Source organism: Lissotriton vulgaris, chromosome 6 (assembly GCF_964263255.1).
Source record: "Lissotriton vulgaris chromosome 6, aLisVul1.2, whole genome shotgun sequence".
Taxonomy (NCBI): Eukaryota; Metazoa; Chordata; class Amphibia; order Caudata; family Salamandridae; genus Lissotriton; species Lissotriton vulgaris.
The window spans coordinates 873471502-873494525 of record NC_141694.1 but is presented as its reverse complement, the minus strand read 5'-3'; the positions used below and the strand labels follow the sequence as shown (position 1 = coordinate 873494525).

General features: G+C 44.2%; 1 protein-coding gene across 2 annotated transcripts in view; it reads right to left on the bottom strand.

Annotated features, from left to right (window-relative positions):
• LOC147708099 (uncharacterized) overlaps positions 1-23024 on the bottom strand; it is a 958668-nt gene that overhangs the window by 477968 nt on the left and 457676 nt on the right. For both annotated transcript variants that reach the window (XM_086926871.1, XM_086926872.1), the window contains exon 7: positions 22573-22711. In XM_086926871.1, coding sequence (XP_086782997.1) covers positions 22573-22711 — 139 coding nt within the window. The remainder of the gene's footprint in view (positions 1-22572; positions 22712-23024) is intronic.

The following is a 23024-nucleotide window of genomic DNA, read 5'->3' as shown; positions in this document are numbered from 1 at the left end:
TTTCAGTCCATTCACAACCACTCTTCAAGACCCCCTCATCTGGTTCTTCTTTTCGCCTCCAAGTTCTCATTCTTTCTCTCCTTAGTGATTCTCCTTCATCTCTTAAAAATCGTTTTTTGTATGTACAACTGCAGTTGCGCCTTTTCATATTAACAACAAATTTAATAATGCACATTTTGAGTATAATAAAGGGCTACGCAGTGACCACAAGGTGACGTGTTGTGCAATAGAAAACTTGTCCTCTGATTACATACTAACTGAAAGTTACTACAAGTAATGAGTCACAGTGTTTTGATCCCAGAAAGATGAGAGGCCAAGTAGGCCCTGTTAAGATTTTAGTTGGTAACTTGTTTGCTGAGAAGCACAGGATGCAATATTTATCTTATGCACAGCACCGACTTCTCATTATGTAATGCACCACTGCATACCTTTTTAAGTCTTGCGCCTAGCGTTCCAGTGCACAGAATTGCTTGCGCAGCACGAGACCTCATGTACGGGGTTCTGATAGCTGACCACACGCTTGTGCGTGTGGTTTTGCTTTCACGGCTGCCATTGGCTTTAGCGTGCTTTAAAAAAAACGAAGGCACACAATTGGGCAAAGACGGGCGCACGACCTGCCTTTGCTCTGCCCGTTCCCATCGGTGTCTATTATGCGCATCAGCGCACGTTTGCCACGCTCCCTCGCCCCCGCTCCTCTGTGGTGCGCGCGCACCACTGGTTGTGATTCCCGCCCCCGCTCCTCTGTGGTGTGGGAGCACCACTGGTTTTGATTCCGTGCTTGTTTACCTTGTACCAAATATATTTTAGGTATACATCTTCATTTATAAATCACAGACTCTGTTCGCAATTGCTGTGGGGGTTCCTTCTTGGAGCATGGGGTACGTTCGTTAACTGCGTGTGCCAATCAGATAACCTCATGGTGTACGTGTACAAGACGTCCCATAAATAGTTTAAGGAGGAAGCTGTCGAGCACGGCGAGATATGGAGGAAGGCTGCTCGAGGGCCAGCGTGCAGATGTTGTCAGATGAGGCGCACAGTTAGGAAGCAGCATGGGCTGAACCACGTGGGCAGAGAGGGAAAAACCACTGAGCTGTTTTTGTGTGTCACCGCCTGGTTGCCATGCACACATCCTGGCAGCGATCAGGGCTAAGGAAGTCATATTCCAGAGCGTGATTTCATGCAGCCAGTGAGTCAAACAGGAGAGTGAGTGAAAAATAACTTCTGTGTGGTGCAGCCTGACTGCTTTTTTCCCAGCAGTTATTTATAGCAGCACAGTGTGTCCCCGCACCTCCAGTTTTATACAGAGGACATACACAGCCGTCAGCGTCATCGGGGGGTCATCCCCAACTGGCAAAGACAAACTTTATATCTTCTCAGCTGTTCAAGCCTCAGGGAGCTCATTTTGGATTGGCCATTGGACGGCGCACACCCTGCTGCTTAGATCAAAGCGCCCATTTTAATCTCCTCATCACCCCATGTTCTCTGTGAGATTCAGCTGCACACTTTGTAGGAAAGGAAAGATTGCGTTCCCCGTTGCAGGAGTTTCGCTGTGCACAGTAAGTCGGGCATCTAAACTTCACTCTCGTTTTACACACAGGGGCAATTTAGCTGCTGAGTAAAGTTCTTGTGCGGTCCCGAAAGCTGATACACAGTTCACCACTACCCCCTAGGGCTTCCTCTCATAAAAGTTATCACTCCCTAAAAAAGAATCATTTACTGACTGATACAGCCGCCGGCATTCCTTTTTGCATTAGAGTGCCTTGAACATGACAACATATGCGATTGAAATTGCTTAGGCCATCTTGAGTAGCGCCTACCCTTAAAGATTTTCCTGAATGTGAGGTGTTAGCGGCTTGGCTCGCTGGAATGCAAAGGATTGGCACTGCACTCCGCAACAGGACTTCTGTACGCTGGAACCGTGCTGGCACTTCACTGTATTATTTAACAAGCATTTGAAATGCAATAGGTCTTGCATTACTGAAAGTTTGAGCTATTGTTGTTGCAAACAATAATGCAACACCAATAGCTCAAACTTTCAGTAATGCGAGACCTATTGCATTGCAAATGCTTGTTACAGAGGCTTCGTATTTTCTGGTTCTAGTCAGTAACCCCTGGGCCTATTCCTTACATTTGAAATTTACATTTACTGCTGTATTGTGAGAAGGCATTTCATAAAAAGGAATATCAAGTAGGGTTGCCAAAAGAAAAATGTCAGCCATGTGTTAGTTAAAGACACTGAAATACCACGTCTTGACACTAACTAGCGTTATAAACAAAAATGAATGTATTCATTTGTAATGTGACTTTTCTGTCTTTGTTCCCTTTAATTATCAGTCATGGATCATTCAGGCAGCCCTAAAAAAAAATTTAAGTGTTTTCTATTTATATTTGCTGTTCGAAGTATGAACAGATAAGTGCAGAAAATACGGCTTTAGGTGACTGCTTATTTTTGTCATGTATGGGGCATCAAAATGAGCTGGCAACCATAATCATAAGACTGGAAGTTTGTTGCAGGATCAGCACATTATTTACTACACCCTTGATCCCTATTAATGCCAGAATAACAATAGTTTAACTCATATCAAAAACCCACGCTGCCACAAATAACATGCTGAGTTACTTCAAGTGTACGGGAATGCACCCTGCATTCAGACAACTCACTCCTCATTCTCACCCTTCACTTTTACAGTCACCCTGCGCTCACAGTAATCAAAATGCACTCACACTGACCACCATGCACTCACACCATTCACCCGCTCACCCTGCACTCAATCATCACTCTGCACTCGCTATGCACTTGCGCTGTTCATCCTGTACCTCACCCTGCAGTCACACTACTCACCCTTCACTCATGTCACACTTTACTCACCTGTTCCCCTCACTGCTCAATCTGTCATCTCACTTAAATAAGCCCATCACTAACCATGCATTTTTTTGTTAGTCGAGTTTTTATGGATTTGCAGGTTTGGGTTTGTCTTTCAAAGTGTCAAGTTATTGTCCATTAATGTCAATTCTATTTCAGACCAATCATAGTTGTTCTTTGTTCTTCATCCATAGGCAGTTCCAGAGACAATAGGATCGCTCCCCTTGGCATTGTTCTGATTGCTGCCTCAGTTAAATAATCTGCTTTTGACAGTTTTGTTACAAATGGCATAGTTTGTATGTTAAGGGTATTTCCCATTTTCTCATTAGAACTTAGAGAAAGACAATATAGAGGCATTTTGTTTAAATGTTGGAGGTTTCAAATCAAAATATACCAGATTTCTGGGTGGTAGGGCAAAGTGGTAGGTGGTGGGCTGGGCAGCCGGGGGGAGGGGGGTGGCCTCCTTGTGCTTTGCAGGGGGGCCCCATCAAGTTTCGTTATGCCACTGACTTTTAATGTGTGGTTGATGTTAAGTCATGCGAGTAGTCATTGTCAACTACCATGATTTGATGTCTGTTGTTGAGTGGTCCAAAGAACCCAACAGTAAACCTCTGCCAGGCTTGCTTAGGTAGATCACCAGAGATTACAAGCTTTAAGCTACCTTATTACTCATTCATCAAGATGAGGGAACCTCGTTCAATCCCTGAGGGTTCTTTTAGTTGCAGCAATGCCATGATGCCCTTGTGCACCAGTTCAACAACTTGCTGCCTCAGGCTTTCAGGGATAACTATTCTTGCTCCTCTTAGTATGACATCATCATATGAAACAGAAAGTTCTTCACAAACACTTTTGAATTTCTGGTACTCTACATCATCTGTAAGAGGTCGAATATGTTTCCTCCATGGTTGTATTGTAATGATTTCCTTGAGCTTAAGAATGTCTTTGTCAGTATTAGTAGCTGCCAGAATCTGCTAAAAAGAAAGAGCTGCAGGTGCACTTGACTTCACAATGAAATTGATGTATGCCTTAGCAGCCTTGGACATTGTGCTATGACGCTGTAGTGGTACTCGTGAAATGCAGTTTGCATGGTTTGATATTTCCCTAGTTTTAGCATAATAGTCTAATCATACTCCTGCAGACGCAACCCCATCTCTCGATGTGAGGGGGCATCTTGGCTTTTGATTTCCAAAAATGGTGAAAAACACATGATATTCTGTAACAAGGGTGAAAAGCTTTCCGAACAGAAGCACATGGAAGTGTTCACATGCCCATACTACAGCCAAGCTTCCTTTCTCCAGTTGAAAATAAGCATGTTCAGTCTGAGATGGAATCCGGCTGATCATCGGGTTATCCATTTTGTTGGATGAGGATCGCTCCCAACCCCATCGGGCTTGCATCCATCACAATCTCTGTATGCAATTTCAGATCAAAGTAAACCATTTCAGTTGCATTTTCAATTGTGTTTTATTTTCTTGAAACTTCAGTCACACACATATGAACATTCAAACAGAACATCTCACTTTTGTTAATTCTCCTAGAGGGGCACTCACAGTGGTAAAATCACAAAGTCTACACACATATAGAAATGGGGCTTCATAAGTATGGTCGCTGGGAAGAAAAAAGAGGGGACAAACCCACATGTGTTTTAATACTGCCCTCGCCCACAGAAAACTGTGGCAAGCTCCATCATAGGGCTGCTAACACACCTCTGCGCAGACCAAGGATGGAGGAGGAGCAATAGTTAGGGGGAAGATGTAACACAAGACTGAAAAAAACAATGTGCCGAATCAAGAAAGAACTAAATATGCCCCATCAAAAAACAATCATCACTGGCCTAGATGTACTGACCCTGCATTAGATCATTCACAAACCCACACACATCGCTGGACAAATCCGAGATGTAATTTTTGCAAATCCAGAATGAGTTACCTGTCACACAATTACTCCAGTCACATGGTAAGACTACCACTTGCTTGTTTTCCAACATAAAACAACACAAAGCACCACACCTAAAGCCACCTTACATGCATCCACCTATCGACTGTGGAACAAACTAAATTTTGAACACTTAGAAACACAACAAACAACCCGTACAGATCTAGGCACAATAAATTCTGTTCAAAATCTGTACAAGTGGCTACAGGAAGCTTCAGATATCCTAATACCACTAAGAACAACAGAACAGAACAAAACAAAACAGACACCTTGGAGAAATTTAGAGATAAAAAATATAAAACAGCAATTCAAAACTTCAACGCACCTGGTACAAAACAAACATCAATAAAGACAAACTTCACCTATAGAAACTTAACAGATTATATTAGTTAGCAATCAAAAAAGCTCAGAAAATACTATTCAGACAGAATTAAAAATGATAAATGTGCAACTAAAGACTTCTAGAAAATTATCACTGTATTTCGTAAACCAAATTATCCAGAAGGAACTCATCCCATTACTCAAGCATTGACAAACAGGCAAATCATTACATGACCAAAGCAGACAGATTGGACTCCTAGTTAAAACAAAGAAAAATCACCAGCACAAACTCTTTGCCAACAACCCCCCCACCCAATAGTACGCTAACCCAGCTTCTGTATTCCTTCCAACAAACATCACATAATGAATTTATGGACCTAGCCAAAGCAATCAGGCGCCTGCTGACAGGCCTTCTGACCCATGTCTACCACAAACTTTCAAGAAAACTCTTCTAATTACTTCAGCTGCCACACCACCAAAAAGAATCATCAACAATTCCTCAATTACGTGAATATTTCCAGAAGATCTAAAAAAGTAATAAATACGCCCATTACTAAAGGAAACAAACCTGGACCCACTTAACCCTGACAACTACAGACCAATTACAAATGGACCTTTCATGGGCAAACTGATAGAAAGAACAGCATTTGCCCAGATGTCACAATTCATTGAAGATAATTCCATACATTCAGACTTCCAAACAGGATTTCCTCTAGGAAGAGGCACAGAATCTGCCCTCATTGCCATCTGGGATGACCTTAAGAACACCGTTTACTGGAACGGGGTTGCTACACTACTTCTATTGGACCCCTCAGCTTCCTTTCACACGGTTGACCATGACACTCTAATAAAAAGACTCTACAAAGCCGGCATATAGTGGACTGCTCTCGACTGGATCGCATGCTACCTTCAAAACAGAACTAATGTCATCCATACCACCCCTTTCTCATCTAAACCGTACTTCACAATAGCAGGTGGTCCCTCAAGGATCTATCATCACACCCATGCTTTTCAACATCTACATGAAGTCATTGCCGGCACTGATCAATGAAGTTCACCTCACATGCTATAACTATGCAGATGACACACAAATACTCCTTAAGCTGGAGATCCCTAAAGACATTAGAAACTCACAAATTTTCAGTTGCCTCAGAGCCGTTGATCAGTGGATGACATGTAGCCATCTCAAATTGAATGCTTCAAAAACGGAAATACTCAAATGTGGTGATTGGAAAAATAATGATCCACTAGCTGCCTGCCGAACGATCTGTGAACACCGCCTAAAGTATCTACTAAGCAAGTAAGAAACCTTGGAATCACGATGGACTCCAAGCTATAAATGAATGCCCAAGTCGACAAACTAGCAAAATCAAGCTCCATTACTAAAAGATCTCTGTGATGCATCTTCCCCCACCTGTGATTTCCAAGCAAGGTCCAGGCTACTAGCTCTAATGTTCTGTCTAAACTGGATTATGCCAATAGCCTCTACCATGGATCCTCTTTAACAACTATGAAAAGGCAACAACGGATTTGGAACTCTGCTGGCAGACTACTCTTACATATAAAGCCACAAGCCCACATCACCCCTGCCTAGAAGGCCCTACATTGGTTACTGGTTGCCAGAAGATCCACATTCAAGCCGCTTTATATCACCCACAAAGTGATACATGGAACAGGGTCGCTATTCATCAGGAATAAAATTACCAAATACATTCAGCAAACGAACCTCCACTCTAGATCGGCACCGCACCTCAAAATTCCACCATACAAGAAAAAACCATAGGTGGCACATCCATCTCTGTTTAAGTAGCCAAACTATGTAACTCTTTACCCCCAAACATAAGATCCATGTATAACTACCTAATCTTCAGAAGACCACTGATGAGCTGGCTCTTCCCCACATATCCACCATACTCAAACATAAATATACTGCCCGTAAGAAGTTAGCCTGGCATATGATGTCCACTATTCTAGTGGGCACCTTGCACCAGTCTAATCGACCCTTATTGATGATGGTTATAAAGTCAACCTTATAGACAAGCTATCCTAGTGGTAGCATGGACCAGCAGTCTTAGGCTAAGACTTCAGAGAGCATGTGAAGCAAGCTGTTTTACCAATTATAATCCCTTGAATACCAAATTAAAGGACACCACACAAGGTATATATCACATATATATGTATTTATTTCTAACACAATCCCTCTGCACTCTTTATGAGGTCAGAGGTCAAAGTACATCACAAGTTACTCAATTAGCATACAATAAGTTGCATAAATACAGTTATGCCGTAGGGGCCTCACAATCCATATAAAAAAGAAGTGGTATTAGAACCACGTGAGAGTTATACAGCAGGCCTAGGGCTATAGAATCGCTTGGGCTACACTAAACAACCAAAGGTTAGGAAGTAGGAGACCCACGGGAGACGCGTGCAGCGTCTAAACACAGTCGCGAGTTACCATTGACTTATAATGGGAAACAAAGAAGTTACAAAGTTACTGTTTAAGGACACTTCCGGATGGACTAGGATGAAACCCTTTTAAACTAGGACACTTTGAGAGTCAAGACCCACGGGAAAACCGGAGTACCCGTGTTACCTCACCCAGGGAAGCCGGGTGCATAGGTACCTTTTGGTGTCGGGTTTCTTCGGTGTTTTCAATGGAGATCTGCAAAAAAGTGCTGCAGGTGACCACAAGAAAAGTGTTAGGGTGGATCCAAGGGTGGATCGGTGATGTGAAGAACCTGAAAGCAGAGGGGACAGAGTCTGGGTCACTAGCCAGTGACCAGGAAGGAACCACGAAGGAACCAGGCAATGTTGCGTGCTTGAAGGTGAAGAAGGTGAGTTTGTCTCTTCAGCCACGAGGTCCAGGAGGCATTGACGATGACCAGGAGCTGGATATGAGCTGTCCCTCAATGGATCTAGTTGACTGCGGAGTCGGTATCCAGATTGGACCCAACAAGCCTTGGCAACCGCAGCCCACGCAGGATAACAAGATTGGTTCTGTTGCAGACCAGCAAGGTCTGTGATGCTTCTCCTTTGAAGCTGGAGCTAGCCTGGAGCAACCAGGAAAATAGTTTAGTTTAAAAAGAAAATCTTCAGGGGGATCACTAGCCAATGGGCAAGGAATCGGGAAGACGCATCAAGCTGAAATGCAAGAGCAGACCCCACGTGGCACTCGTGGAGTGTGGAGAGCTGAGCTTCGGTGCAAATGGCGCTCAGGTCTGGGGCTTCTCATACTCCAATGCACAACGGCGAGGGTACCTCTGCAGTCGAACACTTAGCGAAATGCAGGATGTCCAGGGTGTCGGGTCCCACGTCTCTCGTGTCTGCCACAGGTCTCAGCTTTGCTGTGGATGTGGGTTAGAGTTGGAGAAGTCTGAGAGTCCAGTTCCTGTGTCGCTGAGTCTTCGGGTTTGGGAGGGAGCATCGACAAAGCAGACCGGCAAGTTAATGGTGGTGCCTGTTTGCACAGGGTGGTCACTCCTTGACCACAAGGGAGATGTCTTCCGTCTTCTAGTCAGGATAAAAAGTCAAAGGTCCAAGAGTTCTGTATCAAAGTTTCTTTCCAGGATAATCTAAAGTCCCGGGGACACAGCTCCTATACTTATACTAAGCTAAGGGGCTGGATTAACTGCCTAGGTTCCTCCTATGGGTGGACCTGAGAAGGGGGTGGTTACACCCCTTTCCCTTTGTTCAGTTTCGTGCCAGAGCTGGGGATGGAGTGCCCCTTCAACTGGTTTGAACTGGGCTATGCATGGAGCACCTTGTGTGCCCCAGGCAATGTCTAGATGCATTCACTGAATGCAGCCCTCCCTGCCCCAATACACATAACCCCTGTCTGGGGAGGTGCTGGCACCTCCCTGGACATGAAACCTATTGTCCAGGCCACCCTTGCTGGAGTTTCCTCCAGCACTAGGTGGTCAGACTTGTGTGTGTGGCAGCAGCATCCATTTTGTGATGCTGAGGCTCTGTTTAACTTTAACCGGGTAAAGCAGTAACATACATGTCTTTTCCCTCTAGAAGGGTGGAATGCTACCCCCGCCACTAGACTTGGTGGGGGGGGGGGGGTAGTATTTCAAAGTGTTTGACACCTTACACGACATGTTTTGATAAAGCCAAACCAAAGTTAGCATTAACCGCGAGGATTATAATGCACTTAAGAGTATATGGTATGGCTATATCATTGAACAGCTATAAGGAGATGGTTCCGAAAGCTGCAGAGAGGCTCAGCTCATGCTAGGGCACCCTCTCATATAAAGCCAAGCACTGTGCCTCCAGGATTGTCGAGGCCTACCACAGGAGTGACTTATAGGTGTTTATGTGTCGATATGTAAAGGTACATACAGGTATACTATATCTAAGTAAGGGGTGATTATACCACCTTACCCAAGCTGAGTGATCAGCCTGTAGTGTCAGTTTGGAGGGCTAGCCAGGGGTGGCATAATACATGCTGCAGCCCCTGGTAGGCCTTGGATGCCCCTATGCCCTGGGTACATATGGTACACTATACAGGGGCTCACAGAGGTGACCCAATACCCAATCTGGTATGTACCTAAAGTACATGGTATCAATTTAGAGAGAGAACAGCTGGGCTGTGGGTCTGATTAGCAGGCCTACAGCCACATTAAAGTCGAAAAACCAGAGAATCACAGCAAAAAGTGGGGGTGACCATAGGAAGCAGACCCTACTCTCCTATTGAACCCCCCCGCCCCCCTCCCCAACGCAGGGACATTAAACTAACCTTGACCATATGAGTCTTCAAGTTCTAAGTGGAAATATCTGGAGAGTCCATCTGAATTGGCATGGTCAGTCCCAGGTCTATGTTCCACTGTAAAGTCCATCCCCTGTAGGGCAATGGACCACCTAAGCAGTTTGGGATTTTCACCCTTCATCTGATTTAGCCACAAGAGGGGCTTATGGTCTGTCTGAATCCTGAAGTGAGTACCAAACAAGTATGGCCTCAGCTTCTTCAGTGCCCAAACCACAGCAAAGGCACCCCTCTCAATAGCTGACCAACGTTTCTCTCTAGGGATTAGCCTTCTGCTAATAAAAGCTACTGGCTGGTCTTGACCATCTTTATTCAGATGTAAAAGAACAGCACCTACACCCAACCAGAAGCATCTGTTTGAACAATGAATTCTTTGGAGTAGTCTGGAGTTTGCAGAATAGGAGCAGTGTACATGGCCTGCTTCACGTTATCAAATGCCTTTTGACAGCTTACTGTCCACTGAACTTTCTTTGGCATTTTCTTAGACGTTAAGTCATTAAGGGATGTCACTTTGGAACCATACCCCTTGACAAATTTCCTCTAGTACCCAGTCAGGCCCAAGAGAGCTCTGACCTGTGTCTGGGTGGTAGGAGCAGTCCAGTCCTTTATGGTCTGGATCTTGCTCTCCAATGGTTGAACCTGACTTCCACCTACAAGGTGGCCCAGGTATACAACATTGCTTTGCCCTATCTGGCACTTGGCAGCCTTGATAGTTAGGCCTGCCTTTTGCAGGGCCTCCAAAACATTCTTCAGGTGGATCAAGTGATCTTCCCAAGTGGAGCTAAAGACAGCAATATCATCAAGATAAGCTGCACAGTAGTCATCCAGACCTGAGAGGACTTGGTACCCCAACCTTTGGAATGTGGCAGGTGCATTCTTCAAGCCAAAAGGCATTACCACAAATTGATAATGTCCTTCTGGGGTTGAAAATGCTGTTTTGGCTTTTGCATCATCTGCTAGTCTGATCTGCCAGTAGCCAGCTGTCAAGTCAAATGTACTCAAAAACTTGGCAGATGGCAATTTGTCAATGAGTTCATCTGCCCTTGATATTGGGTGGGCATCTGTCCTAGTGACAGGATTGAGGCCTCTTTAATCCACGCAAAACCTCATCTCTCTCTTACCATCTTGGGTGTGAGGTTTAGGCACCAGGACTACTGGACTGGCCCAAGGGCTCTCTGAGGGCTTAATGACTCCCAACTCCAACATCGTTTGGACCTCTGTCCCGATACAGTCCCTGACATGATCAGGTTGCCTGTAGATTTTACTCTTAACAGGCAGACTGTCCCCAGTGTCCACTTCATGAGTGCACCAAGTAGTCTGACTTGGAGTCAGAGAAAACATATGTCTGTAGGACTGTAGAAATTGTCTGCAGTCCTGCTGCTGTTGGTCAGTGAGGCTGCCTGCCAGGGCACGTAGTCAAGCAGGCTAGTTGACATCAATACATACATCTGGGTGTTACCCAGAAACCAGTCCCAGGATGCTTGTTTCCGGTTCAGGGAAGACCTGGCTTGGTAGTTCGGGCTGGACTGTTCCCATGAGGCCTAGGGTCAAGACTGTTTTGCATGTAGCTGGGTCTGAACTGAGGTGGCAAAGTGAGCTAAAGAATGATGATGGATTTAACCCAGATCTGTGACTGAGGGGTGAGTGTCTGGAAAGTTTCAGCGCTCCGTCCATGATCTCCTTGTGTTTGCTTTGTTCGCCCTAAGTTGGCAGGGTATGCCCAGACGTGGGTCCTTTGCTCACTTTGCCACTGGATTCAAGATAGCCTGGCTGATGAAGAGTTTTACCCAGAAACCTGCCCCAGGATGCTTGTTTCCGGTTCATGGACGGCCTGGCTTGGCAGTTCGTGCTCGACTGTTCCAATGAGGCACAGGGTCAAGACTGATTGCATATAGCTGGGTCTGAACTGAGGTGGCGAATAGAGCTAAAGAATGATGATGAATTTAACCCAGATCTGTGACTAGGGGTGAGTGTCTGAAAAGTTTCAGTGCTTCGTCCATCATCTCCTTGTGTTTGCTTTGTTCGCCCTACATTGGCCGGGTATGCCCAGATGTGGGTTCCTTGCTCACTTTCCCACTGGATTCAAGCTGGCCTGGCTGATGAAGGGTGCTATCCAGAAACCAGTCTGAGGATGCTTGTTTCCGATTCAGGGAAGACCTGGCTTGGCTGTTTGGGCTGGACTGTTCCCAGGAGGCACAGGGTCAAGACTGATTTGCATATAGCTGGGTCTGAACTGAGGTGGCAAATAGAGCTAAAGAATGATGATGGATTTAACCCAGATCTGTGACTGGGGGTGAGTATCTGAAAAGTTTCAGTGCTTCGTCCTTTATCTCCTTGTATTTGCTTTGTTTGCCCTAAGTTGGCAGGGTATGCCCAGACGTGGGTCCCTTGCTCACTTTGCCACTTGAGTCAAGCTGGCCTGGATGATGAAGGGTGTTACCCAGAAATCGGTCTTAGGATGTTTGTTTCCGGTTCAGGGAAGACCTGGCTTGGCAGTTTGTGCTGGATTGTTCCCATGAGGCACAGGGTCAAGACTGATGTGCATATAGCTGGGTCTGGACTGAGGTGGCGAAGTGAGCTAAAGAAGGATGATGGATTTAAGGGAAAAGTTTCAGCGCTCCATCCATCATCTCCTTGTGTTTACCCATTGTTCTATGACATCACAAAGCATTCAGCATTCCTTTAACACCTTAGGAGCATCGAACATTCAGCACCCAGTGCTGAACGTTCGAATAACGGGTGCGGAACTGTCGGCCAATGGACATGCGCAGCACTGGCAAGGTAGTGCTCGTGACGACCGTTGGCCAACGGCAGCACTTAAAGGGTTAATCACCAAGCACTCCAGCGTTCCTACTGCTGAGCAGTAGGAAAGATGTAGCTAAGGAAAAGGAATGGCAACAGCTAAGTCACAACAGACTGTTCCCATGTATTCCTTGGTGCCTCTTCATGCCCTTCCACCCAGGTTTCGGGTTGGTTTCTGGGAACTATTGAAGTGGGATCAGGAGTTTATTTTATTCTTCTAGTAGGGACATGGCTTTTCATGAATGGGTCCTGTCCGCCCACTTGTTTTTGCCTGTTGGGGGTTCTCTAGAAAACTTCCTTCTGAGCTGACTGGTCTAGACATTCCTCTGGACAGGATTTTGCTCTGTAGTATTCCTTTCATGCTTCCTGGCCATCTGGGTTTGATCTTTTCTTGGTTGTGTCCTGTGGTTGGGCCATCGGGCTTTGCTCTTTCTAGCTGGCTACCTTGAAGGGCATCAATGCCTGCTTCAGTAGATCAGGAAATAATGCTTCCTTTACTTGCCAGTGGTCTCCCACTCATATTTTACTCCCTCGTTCCAGGTGTTACGACCCACCTGACTCTGTCAAGTGTGTCCAGCTTCGATTTACTTATTATTTATTTATGCAATTTTTAAAGCGCTGCAATTACCCATAGGTGTCTCGGCGCTGAGGGCTAAGAGCTGCTACCAGTAGTTGGATCTCTAAGGTAAAGGTTAGAAAGATTAATGATTAGTCGTAACGTTGAGAGAACAGCCATGTCTTTAGCTGTTTTCTGAAAATGATCAGGGATGGACTGGATTTTATATTAAAAGGAAGGGAGTTCCATAGTTTTGCAGCTGCTATGGTGAAACATATGTCTCCCCAGTTAACTTTCCTTGTTCTGGGTATCTGAAGCAGATGAGCCGTGTTGGAACGAAGCGTTCTGGGGGTAGCCAAAGGCTTAAGGGAACTTCTGAGGAATTTAGGTCCCATATTGTTTATTGCCTTGTAGACAATACAGAGGGCCTTAAACTTCGTGCGACTTCTGACTGGATCACAGTCAGTTCAGCTGCTTTGCAAGTCATCTCAGGGGGTTTGGGGGTAGACATGGCCCTTTACATACATACATTAAGGACAGGAAGTTTAAACTTTTTATTTTGGGTGGAAGTGGTGTTCCTGCTTCCAATATATGGAGACTCTTCATAATTTAAGGCCTCGGACGAGGAAATATAATTGGGTAATGAATCAGAGTAATGAGATTACTAGTAAATCATAGAAGCTTTACTACAGGTGAGCATTTGTCACAACTTAATAGTTAAAATTACGACACTGGAGGGGTAAATATTGAAGAGAAACACTTGAAAATATTGCTTAAGGGTGTATGTAGATTGGCTAAGAGGTGCTAAATATGATTGCAATTTTATCTCAAAGGAGAACACTGTAAGATATTGGCGGAAATGACTTTGAGAAATATGAAAAAAGACTCCATAATTAGAATTTAAATAACTAATTGCAAGACAAACGTTCATAAAAAAAAAATATAAAATGATGTAAAAACAGTGGGAGGGTAGGGCACATTTGATGCACAACATGAATAGGCTACTTTGTGCTCTACAATTTGCAGCATTCACAGTCAGAGAGGCTTTATATGCGGGTTCTAGAGTACCCATCTACTGAAGAGCAAGACACTGAATAAGAGTATATGTTCCTGTACACGCTGGCAAAAGCACAGACACACAATGATGGTGGTAGCTAAGCTGTGAGCTACTGTGAGATTTCCGTACCAAATCCAGTTGGAGATTAAAGGACACAAATGTAACCCTGTGTCACTGTCAGACTGGCCTAGAGGGCAATGATGCAGTGTCTGATGGGCTACTCTGACAGGTCAGTGTGCAGGCTGGTTTTGGGGGCTGTTTGTGGGCCTGTTTAATGGTCTCCTGGGTCAGTTTTAGTGTTGATTTCCCACAAACATTACCTGCAGCAACCACAGATCTTCAGAAACTTAGCAACACACTTACACTGTGGGGGCCCGATTCACAGTACTAACTTAAGTAAAAATCCTAACTTACTACCATTTTGGTATTCACAGAAGGTATTTACTCATTTTGGTATTCACAGAAGGCACTTACTCATTTCGGTATTCACAGAAGTCATTTAGGAGTCCTAAAGTTAGGAGTCCTAACTTTATTACTCCTAAACTGAGAAAAATCCTAACTTTAAGACTTTCGGTATTCACAGAAGGCATTTAGGAGTCCTAAAGTTAGGAGTCCTAACTTTACTACTCCTAAACTGAGAAAAATACTAACTTTAAGACTTTCGGTATTCACAGAAGGCATTTAAGAGTCCTAAAGTTAGGAGTCCTTACTTTACTACTCCTAAACCGAGAAAAATCCTAACTTTAAGACTTTCGGTATTCACAGAAGTCATTTAGGAGTCCTAAAGTTAGGAGTCCTAACTTTATCACTCCGAAAGTGAGATAAATCCCAACTTTAAGACTTTCAGTATTCACAGAACGCATTTAGGAGTCCTAAAGTTAGGAGTCCTAACTTTACTACTCCTAAACTGAGAAAAAATCCTAACTTTAAGACTTTCGGTATTCACAGAAGACATTTAGGACTCCTAAAGTTAGGAGTCCTAACTTTAGGACTCCTAAATGCCTTCTGTGAATACCAAAATGAGTAAGTGCCTTCTGTGAATACCAAAATGATAGTAAGTTTAGTATTTTGTCTTAAGTTAGTTCTGTGAATCGGGCCCTGTATCTTTATAAGTCCAAAACTGCCTCAATTGCAGACATGGGCCACTTTTTTCGTTTTTTTATTCCCTAATGGGGGACAACTTTTAATTTTGTACCTGGCCTATTTTTCTATCCCAGTCGGACCTTGCCCTTTGTCCTCTATTAATAAACAGCTTAATGAGGGCGATACAGTGGGCTGATGCTGACCTGCAAGTGTACAGAGTCTTCACAATTCAGGATATGACGAGGCATTCGACCCAAGGCCTCTGATTATCTATGAGGTAGGGTAAACGACCAAAATACAGAAACCAACATATAGAATGGACAGAATATCAACTCCAAAATATAGGTAGGAAAGAATATCGAATTACCAAAATATAGTTAGTCAGGATATCGAATTTGGGGTAGGAAATATCGATTTCCATATTATCGTATTTAAAATATCGATTTCCATAATATCGTGAAAAGAATTGTGGTATGTATGGTAGTATATGTGTTAAAATTATGTATTAATTTTGTAATGTATGTTTAATTTTTTTAAAGTAATAAATGTTATGTAATTTAATTTTTGCGTAATTTAATTCCGTAGTGGGTTGTGGGTCTATCTATAGGAAATAGGATGGGAAGTAATTTAATTATAATACATTAAATATTATTTTTTATTTATATGTTTTGATAATTAATTGATTGATAATTATTTATTAATTGGTAATTAATTTCTAATAATTGGTAATTAATTTGTATTAATTGGTAATTAATTTGTATTAATTGATTAATTGATAATTATGTTATTTGTATTATTTATTATTTGGAAAGGGTTGTGGGTTTATAGGGGAATAGGGTGGGAAGTAATTTAATTGTAAAATAGTAAATATTTGTTTTTATTTATTTGTGTTGATAATTAATTGATAATTATTAATTGGCAAGCCATTTTTATTAATTGGCAATTCATTTTTTTAATTGGTAAATAATTTGTATTAATTGGTAATTATTTGTAATTAATTATTTATTGGTATTGATAATTAATTTAATTTTATTTGAATATTAAATCATTACTTTCCCTACTGTTGCACTCTCTGGAGTGGGAATAGTAATTTTTACCCCTACGCTATCCAACGTTTTCCCTACTGTTGCACTCACTGGAGTGGGAATAGTAATTTTTACCCCTACGCTATCCATTGCTTTCCCTACTATTGCACTCTCTGGAGTGGAAATAGTAATGTTTACCCTCCCGCTATCCAACACTTTCCCTACTGTTGCACCCTCTGGAGTGGTAATAGTAATGTTTGCCCTCCCGCTATCCAAAGCTTTCCCTACTGTTGCACTCTCTGGAGTGGGAATAGTCATTTTTACCCCACCGCTATCCAACACTTTCCCTACTGTTGCACTCTTTGGAGTGGGGATAGTAATACTTACCCCTACGCTATCCAACGTTTTCCCTACTGTTGCATTCACTAGAGTGGGAATAGTAATTTTTACCCCTACCCTATCCAACGAGTTCCCTACTGTTGCACTCACTGGAATGGGAATAGTAATTTTTTCCCCTATGCTATCCAACGCTTTCCCTACAGTTGCACTCTCTGGAGTGGGAATAGTAATTTTTACCCCCTCCCCACTATCCAACGCTTTCCCTACTGCTGCACTCTTTGGAGTGGGAATAGTAATTTTTACCCCTACATTATCCAACGCTTTCCCTATTATTTCACTCACTGGAGTGGGAATAGTCATTTTTACCCTCTCACTATCCAACAAATGCTCTACTTCTTTTTACATTACATTTATTATTTTTACACTTTAAGCTTTTTTACATTATTTTAAGTATGTTTTATTTAATTGTTTTTAATATTTAATTAATTTTATATTATTTTTAATACAAATTAAAAATTTGATATTTTAGTTAACTTTATTTTAACATTCTATATTTTGGATTCGATAGTTTAGTAATAATAATAATAAAATAATAAAGACACTTATAGAGCGCATGGATTACGCCATCCCGGCGTGTCCCCGCGCTAAAAGAGAGAAGAAAGACTCTCCAAGGGAGAAGATCGGGCGAGGCAGAGGACAGAAAGTAGACTATGAGGAGAATAGGTGAGTTTTCAATTGATGTCGGAAAATAGTTTCCGAAGGCTCCAGGCGGAGACTGATGGGAAGTTTGTTCCATCCTATGGCAGCCGCCACTCTAAAGGACCGACCTCCCATTTCTTCTCTCCTGTAGCGGTGGGTCACAAGCGTGCCCATGCCGCCCGATCTGAGCGATCTGCGTGGTTCATACCAGGTAACCAGACCTGCCAGATAGCCGGGAGCTTTCTGCCACAGGATCCGATGACATATTATGAGGGCTTTGTACATTATTCTTTTTTTCACAGGGAGCCAGTGGAGGGCTTCCAGAGCATTTCTGGAGTTGGCTCTTCTAGAGAGTCTAAGCACTAGGCGGGCTGCAGCATTTTGCAGTATCTGGAGTCGTCCTATGCTTTTACTAGAATCTCCCAGGAAGAGGACATTCCCATAGTCGCGGCGTGAGGTGATCAGTGCCTGGGTTATAGTTTGCCGTGCCTCCAAAGGAAGGAGGTCCAGGGTTTTATTGAGAGTCTTTAGGACTCCAAAGCACTTGCCTACTAGGCGGTTGATATGAGTCTCGTAAGATAGTGTGGGATCCATCCATATCCCTAAATTCCTAGCTTCGGGACAAGGTGTAGGCATAGCGCCTAAGCAACTTGGCCACCAGTCACATGTCCAAAGCCGTTGATCACCACCAACCACCAAGACTTCTGTCTTGGAACCGTTCAATTTTAGGCAGTGATTATCCATCCAAGTGGCTAGTGCTTGCATACAGGCTCGGAAGTTATTGGCTCCAGCAGCAGGAGTTTGGGTGAGGGTGAGTAAGAGCTGCGTATCGTCGGTGTAGGAGACAATCTCTACGCCGAACGATTGAACTAACTCAGCCAGAGGGGCCATATATAGGTTAAAGAGGGTAGGACTTAAAGCAGAGCCCTGTGGCACCCCCTGTTCCAATACCCTCTCCTCGGACTTGAATGAGCCCCGTTGAACCTGAAAACTTCTGCCCGTCAGAAACGATTTTAGCCAACCGAGTGCTTTATCAGTCACACCTCCTCTGTTCAGACACTGTAGCAAGGTGATGTGTGCTACAGTGTCGAACGCTGCACTAAGGTCTAGCATGACCAGTGCCATGGTTAGGCCTGCGTCAGCTCCTTGACGTAGAGTTTCGGTGGCTCGTAATAAGGCCGTCTCAGTAGAGAAGCCTCTTCGGAAACCCGATTGGGATGGGTGCAGGAGATTATTCTTCTCCGCAAATGCCATCAGTTGCCCGTTTGCAATTTTCGCAGTGTAGGGTAGCAGAGAGATGGGTCGTAAGTTCTCCAGGACATCATGGTTTACATTAGGTTTTTTTCTGATAGGTAGCACAATTGCCTTTTTCCAGTTTATCGGAAGGGTCTGGGAGTCAAAGGATGTTACAAGGACGTGGCGGATGTAAGGTTCTAAAGCCACTATACTTGCACCCAAGACCCTCGGAGGAGCGGGATCTCGAGGAGAACCCGATTTTATACTAGTACAGATGGTTTCAAGTTCTGTACTGGGTGGTACGGTAAAACATTCCAACCTCGGCTTCGAATTTGGCTGCACCACTTCCTTCATTTCTAAGAAGGTTTCTCCATCCGCAGGACAACTGGAAAAAGAGCTGTATATGTTTTTTAACCTTGTTGGCGAAATATTCAGCTACCTTATTACATTCCATGATGGAATCAGTTTCCGGGACATTGGAGATTGAGACGACTGAGATTTCTTTATAGATTTTAAAGAGTTCTCTAGATGAACAGTCCGCCTCACTAATTCTGTTTCCATAAAAAGTGGCTTTTGCAGCTCTGATCTTCTTTTGGTAGCTTCTCTGGGCTGTTCTATATTGAAGTTTAGTGCCCTCATTCATATTCCTGCGCCAAAGTCTTTCTAGCTTTTTACATTCTGATCTGGTTGACTGCAGATCTATATTGTACCATGGGGTCGATTTCCTAACTCTGTTCCCCTGTTTGGCCGTGGATAGAGGGGCTACCTTATTCAAGGCATCAAGGATCCGGGTTTCTAAGTTTTGATTAGCGCTTTCACTATCTGTGCCTCCCGGCATCCCCCCTAAGCTTAGCATCTCGCTAAATGTGGATTGAGAATTTTTTTTCCATTTGCGGTATGGGTAGCTATTGTTGCCACTCAACTGGGGACAGGTTTACCTAAAGTGCAGATTTCAAAAGGGACTAGAAAATGGTCTGTCCAGGGAAGTGGGTTAGGAGTACTCGTAATTATGCCCTCCCAATTGGCAAACACCGGGTCCAATAAGTGGCCATGAGTATGTGTAGGTGTCTGATTTATTAGTACCAGATTCGTATTTCGTAATTCCTGCCTCATCTGCGTGGCTTCTTTTAGCTGGGTATCGTCAAAATGAATATTTAGATCACCCAGAAGGAGGACCTTCCTTTGTCTGAGCGCTAGGTGAGCCAGGTGTTCTTGCAGACTCGGCCTAAAATTTCCCAGGGTCCCAGGTGGTCTATAAAGAAGGACCCCCGAGATTTGGTCCTGAGGGCCAAGTTTCAGTGCGAATTTGCTGGCTTCGCAGTTCTCTATTCCAAGAGGTTCGAGGGAGCATACCAGGGGGGCCTTGCTGATCATTGCAATTCCTCCTCCTCGGCCTGATGGTCGATCCACCCGGGCTATACTAAAGCCGGGTGGAAGGGATTCGATAATCTCGGGGTCGGAGTCTACCCCCAGCCATGTCTCCGTCAGAAAGAGTATATCGAGGCTCTCCTCTAAGAGCAGGTCCCAAATTAACAGGGAGTGTCTCGGGAGGGATCGACAATTTAACAAGCCTCCTCTGAGGCTACTTGTCTGTTCTTTATTACCTATCTGTTTACTGATTTTAAATGGGCAGTGTCGGCATTTGATAGAGGATATAGCCTCCATTTTGTGCTTGCTACACTCGTTTATCGGCGGGCATAAGTTCCATAGGGCCTGTGTATTATAGGTTAGCATGTCAGCAGGAGATAGGGCAGGGGTTATGGCCCTGGACCGCGCCCGACCGCGGACGGGCGCAGACAAGCTTGCCTTAGGCGCGCCTTCGGCGCGCAATCGTCGCGCCCGCTGCGCTCGCCCGCTGCGCGATCTATAGATGCACATAATTTATGTTGCTCCGGGCTGTGGATTGAGGGGGCGTGGCCTCCGCTCGTGGCGGGAGGGCGCGAGGGGGAGTATGCGACCAGCGTGTGACGTCAGCGCTGGCTCCGCTGCGTACACCGACTGTGTCTTTTAGGAAGGTAAGTTTTTTAGAAATTACAAGCAGTCTGTATCTAAAAACACAAGTAGTTCGTGACACAAATTCTAAAATACACAAGTAATCTGTGAAGTGATTATTTTAAAAAATGGTGCCTCGCTCCAGGCTTTCCGCCTCAGGAACTTACCTCTCAGTTTTTGCAGAGTGCCCAGACAACGTCTGTTTTGTTTGGAAAGGGCTGGGGGCGTGGCCTGAAAGGGGCGTGGCCTCCGCTCGTGGCGGGAGGGCGCGAGGGGGAGTATGCGACCAGCGTGTGATGTCAGCGCTGGCTCCGCTGCGTACACCGACTGTGTCTTTTAGGAAGGTAAGATTTTTAGAAATTACAAGCAGTCTGTATCTAAAAACACAAGTAGTTTGTGACACAAATTCTAAAACACACAAGTAATCTGTGAAGTGATTATTTTAAAAAATGGTGCCTCGCTCCCGGCTTTCCGCCTCAGGAGCTTACCTCTGAGTTTTTGCAGAGTGCCCAGACAACGTCTGTTTTGTTTGGAAAGGGCTGGGGGCGTGGGCTGAAAGGGGCGTGGCCTCCGCTCGTGGCAGGAGGGCGCGAGGGGGAGTATGCGACCAGCGTGTGACGTCAGCGCTGGTTCCGCTGCGTACACCGACTGTGTCTTTTAGGAAGGTAAGATTTTTAGAAATTACAAGCAGTCTGTATCTAAAAACACAAGTAGTTCGTGACACAAATTCTAAAACACACAAGTAATCTGTGAAGTGATTATTTTAAAAAATGGTGCCTCGCTCCCGGCTTTCCGCCTCAGGAGCTTACCTCTCAGTTTTTGCAGAGTGGCAAGACAACGTCTGTTTTGTTTGGAAAGGGCTGGGGGCGTGGCCTGAAAGGAGCGTGGCCTCCGCTCGTGGCGGGAGGGCGCGAGGGGGAGTATGCGACCAGCGTGTGACGTCAGCGCTGGCTCCGCTGCGTACACCGACTGTGTCTTTTAGGAAGGTAAGATTTTTAGAAATTACAAGCAGTCTGTATCTAAAAACACAAGTAGTTCGTGACACAAATTCTAAAACACACAAGTAATCTGTGAAGTGATTATTTTAAAAAATGGTGCCTCGCTCCCGGCTTTCTGCCTCAGGAGCTTACCTCTCAGTTTTTGCAGAGTGCCCAGACAACGTCTGTTTTGTTTGGAAAGGGCTTGGGGCGTGGCCTGAAAGGGGTGTGGCCTCCCCTCGTGGCGGGAGGGCGCGAGGGGGAGTATGCGACCAGTGTGTGACGTCAGCGCTGGCTCCGCTGCGTACACCGACTGTGTCTTTTAGGAAGGTAAGATTTTTAGAAATTACAAGCAGTCTGTATCTAAAAACACAAGTAGTTCATGACACAAATTCTAAAACACACAAGTAATCTGTGAAGTGATTATTTTAAAAAATGGTGCCTCGCTCCCGGCTTTCCGCCTCAGGAGCTTACCTCTCAGTTTTTCTCAGTACTTACCTGTTCGTAGATAGGGATTCTATATTCTGTACTTCGATATTTTGGAGTCCATATTTTGGGCATTCTATATTATGTCCCTCGATAATAATTCACTGAACCATGAGGTAGCCTTACCTAGTTCTCAGTGCTAGCAGTTGGACAGTTACAGAACACAGAGTTGGTTATTGGGTCCCTGATCTAGTATGAAGCAGCCCCCCTTATTTTGTATTCAACTGATGCAATTATATTTTTCCAACCTGAGTCAGTTTAGAAGGCCGTGGAAGCATAAGGAATGAAGAGAGCTCGTAACTGCTCCAAAGTTCAGAGAAAGAATCTTTTTACACAGATTTTATATTTTCAAAATTTCCCCCCAAGTGGTGTGAAGCACCAACTCATTTTAATGTAAGAGTAATAATAAGCAAATACAAATATACAAAAAACTAACTCTTTGATTTCACATCCTGAAGGGTATCCTTGAGCTGTGCACCCTCTGCTCCAGCCTGTATTAATTGATGAAATACTTCAAAATCTCCCCTGCTCTTGAGGATTCCTCTTCTCATGAGCTCGTCCTGTAGTTCGATGATCTAAAGAAAAGGATTGAGATGGATAGATGATACTAGTGAGCTCATATGTTATTTCCTGCCAATGGATTTCTTAGAGTGAAACAGAAAAAATACTTTGAGATTTAGGTTTATAAGAAAACATGTGTTACTGCTGGAAATGTATGAGTACACCACATCTAAGTCTAGAGTGAGACACAGCTAATCAATCAGTCTTGTAAACCCAGGAGTAATCCACAACTAAGAAAGGAGTAAGGCAACAACTTCTTGTTTAGACAACAGATCTTCGGGGAGTGGGTCCCAAGGGTGTCCACAAGGAAGGGTGAGGGGGAGCGCT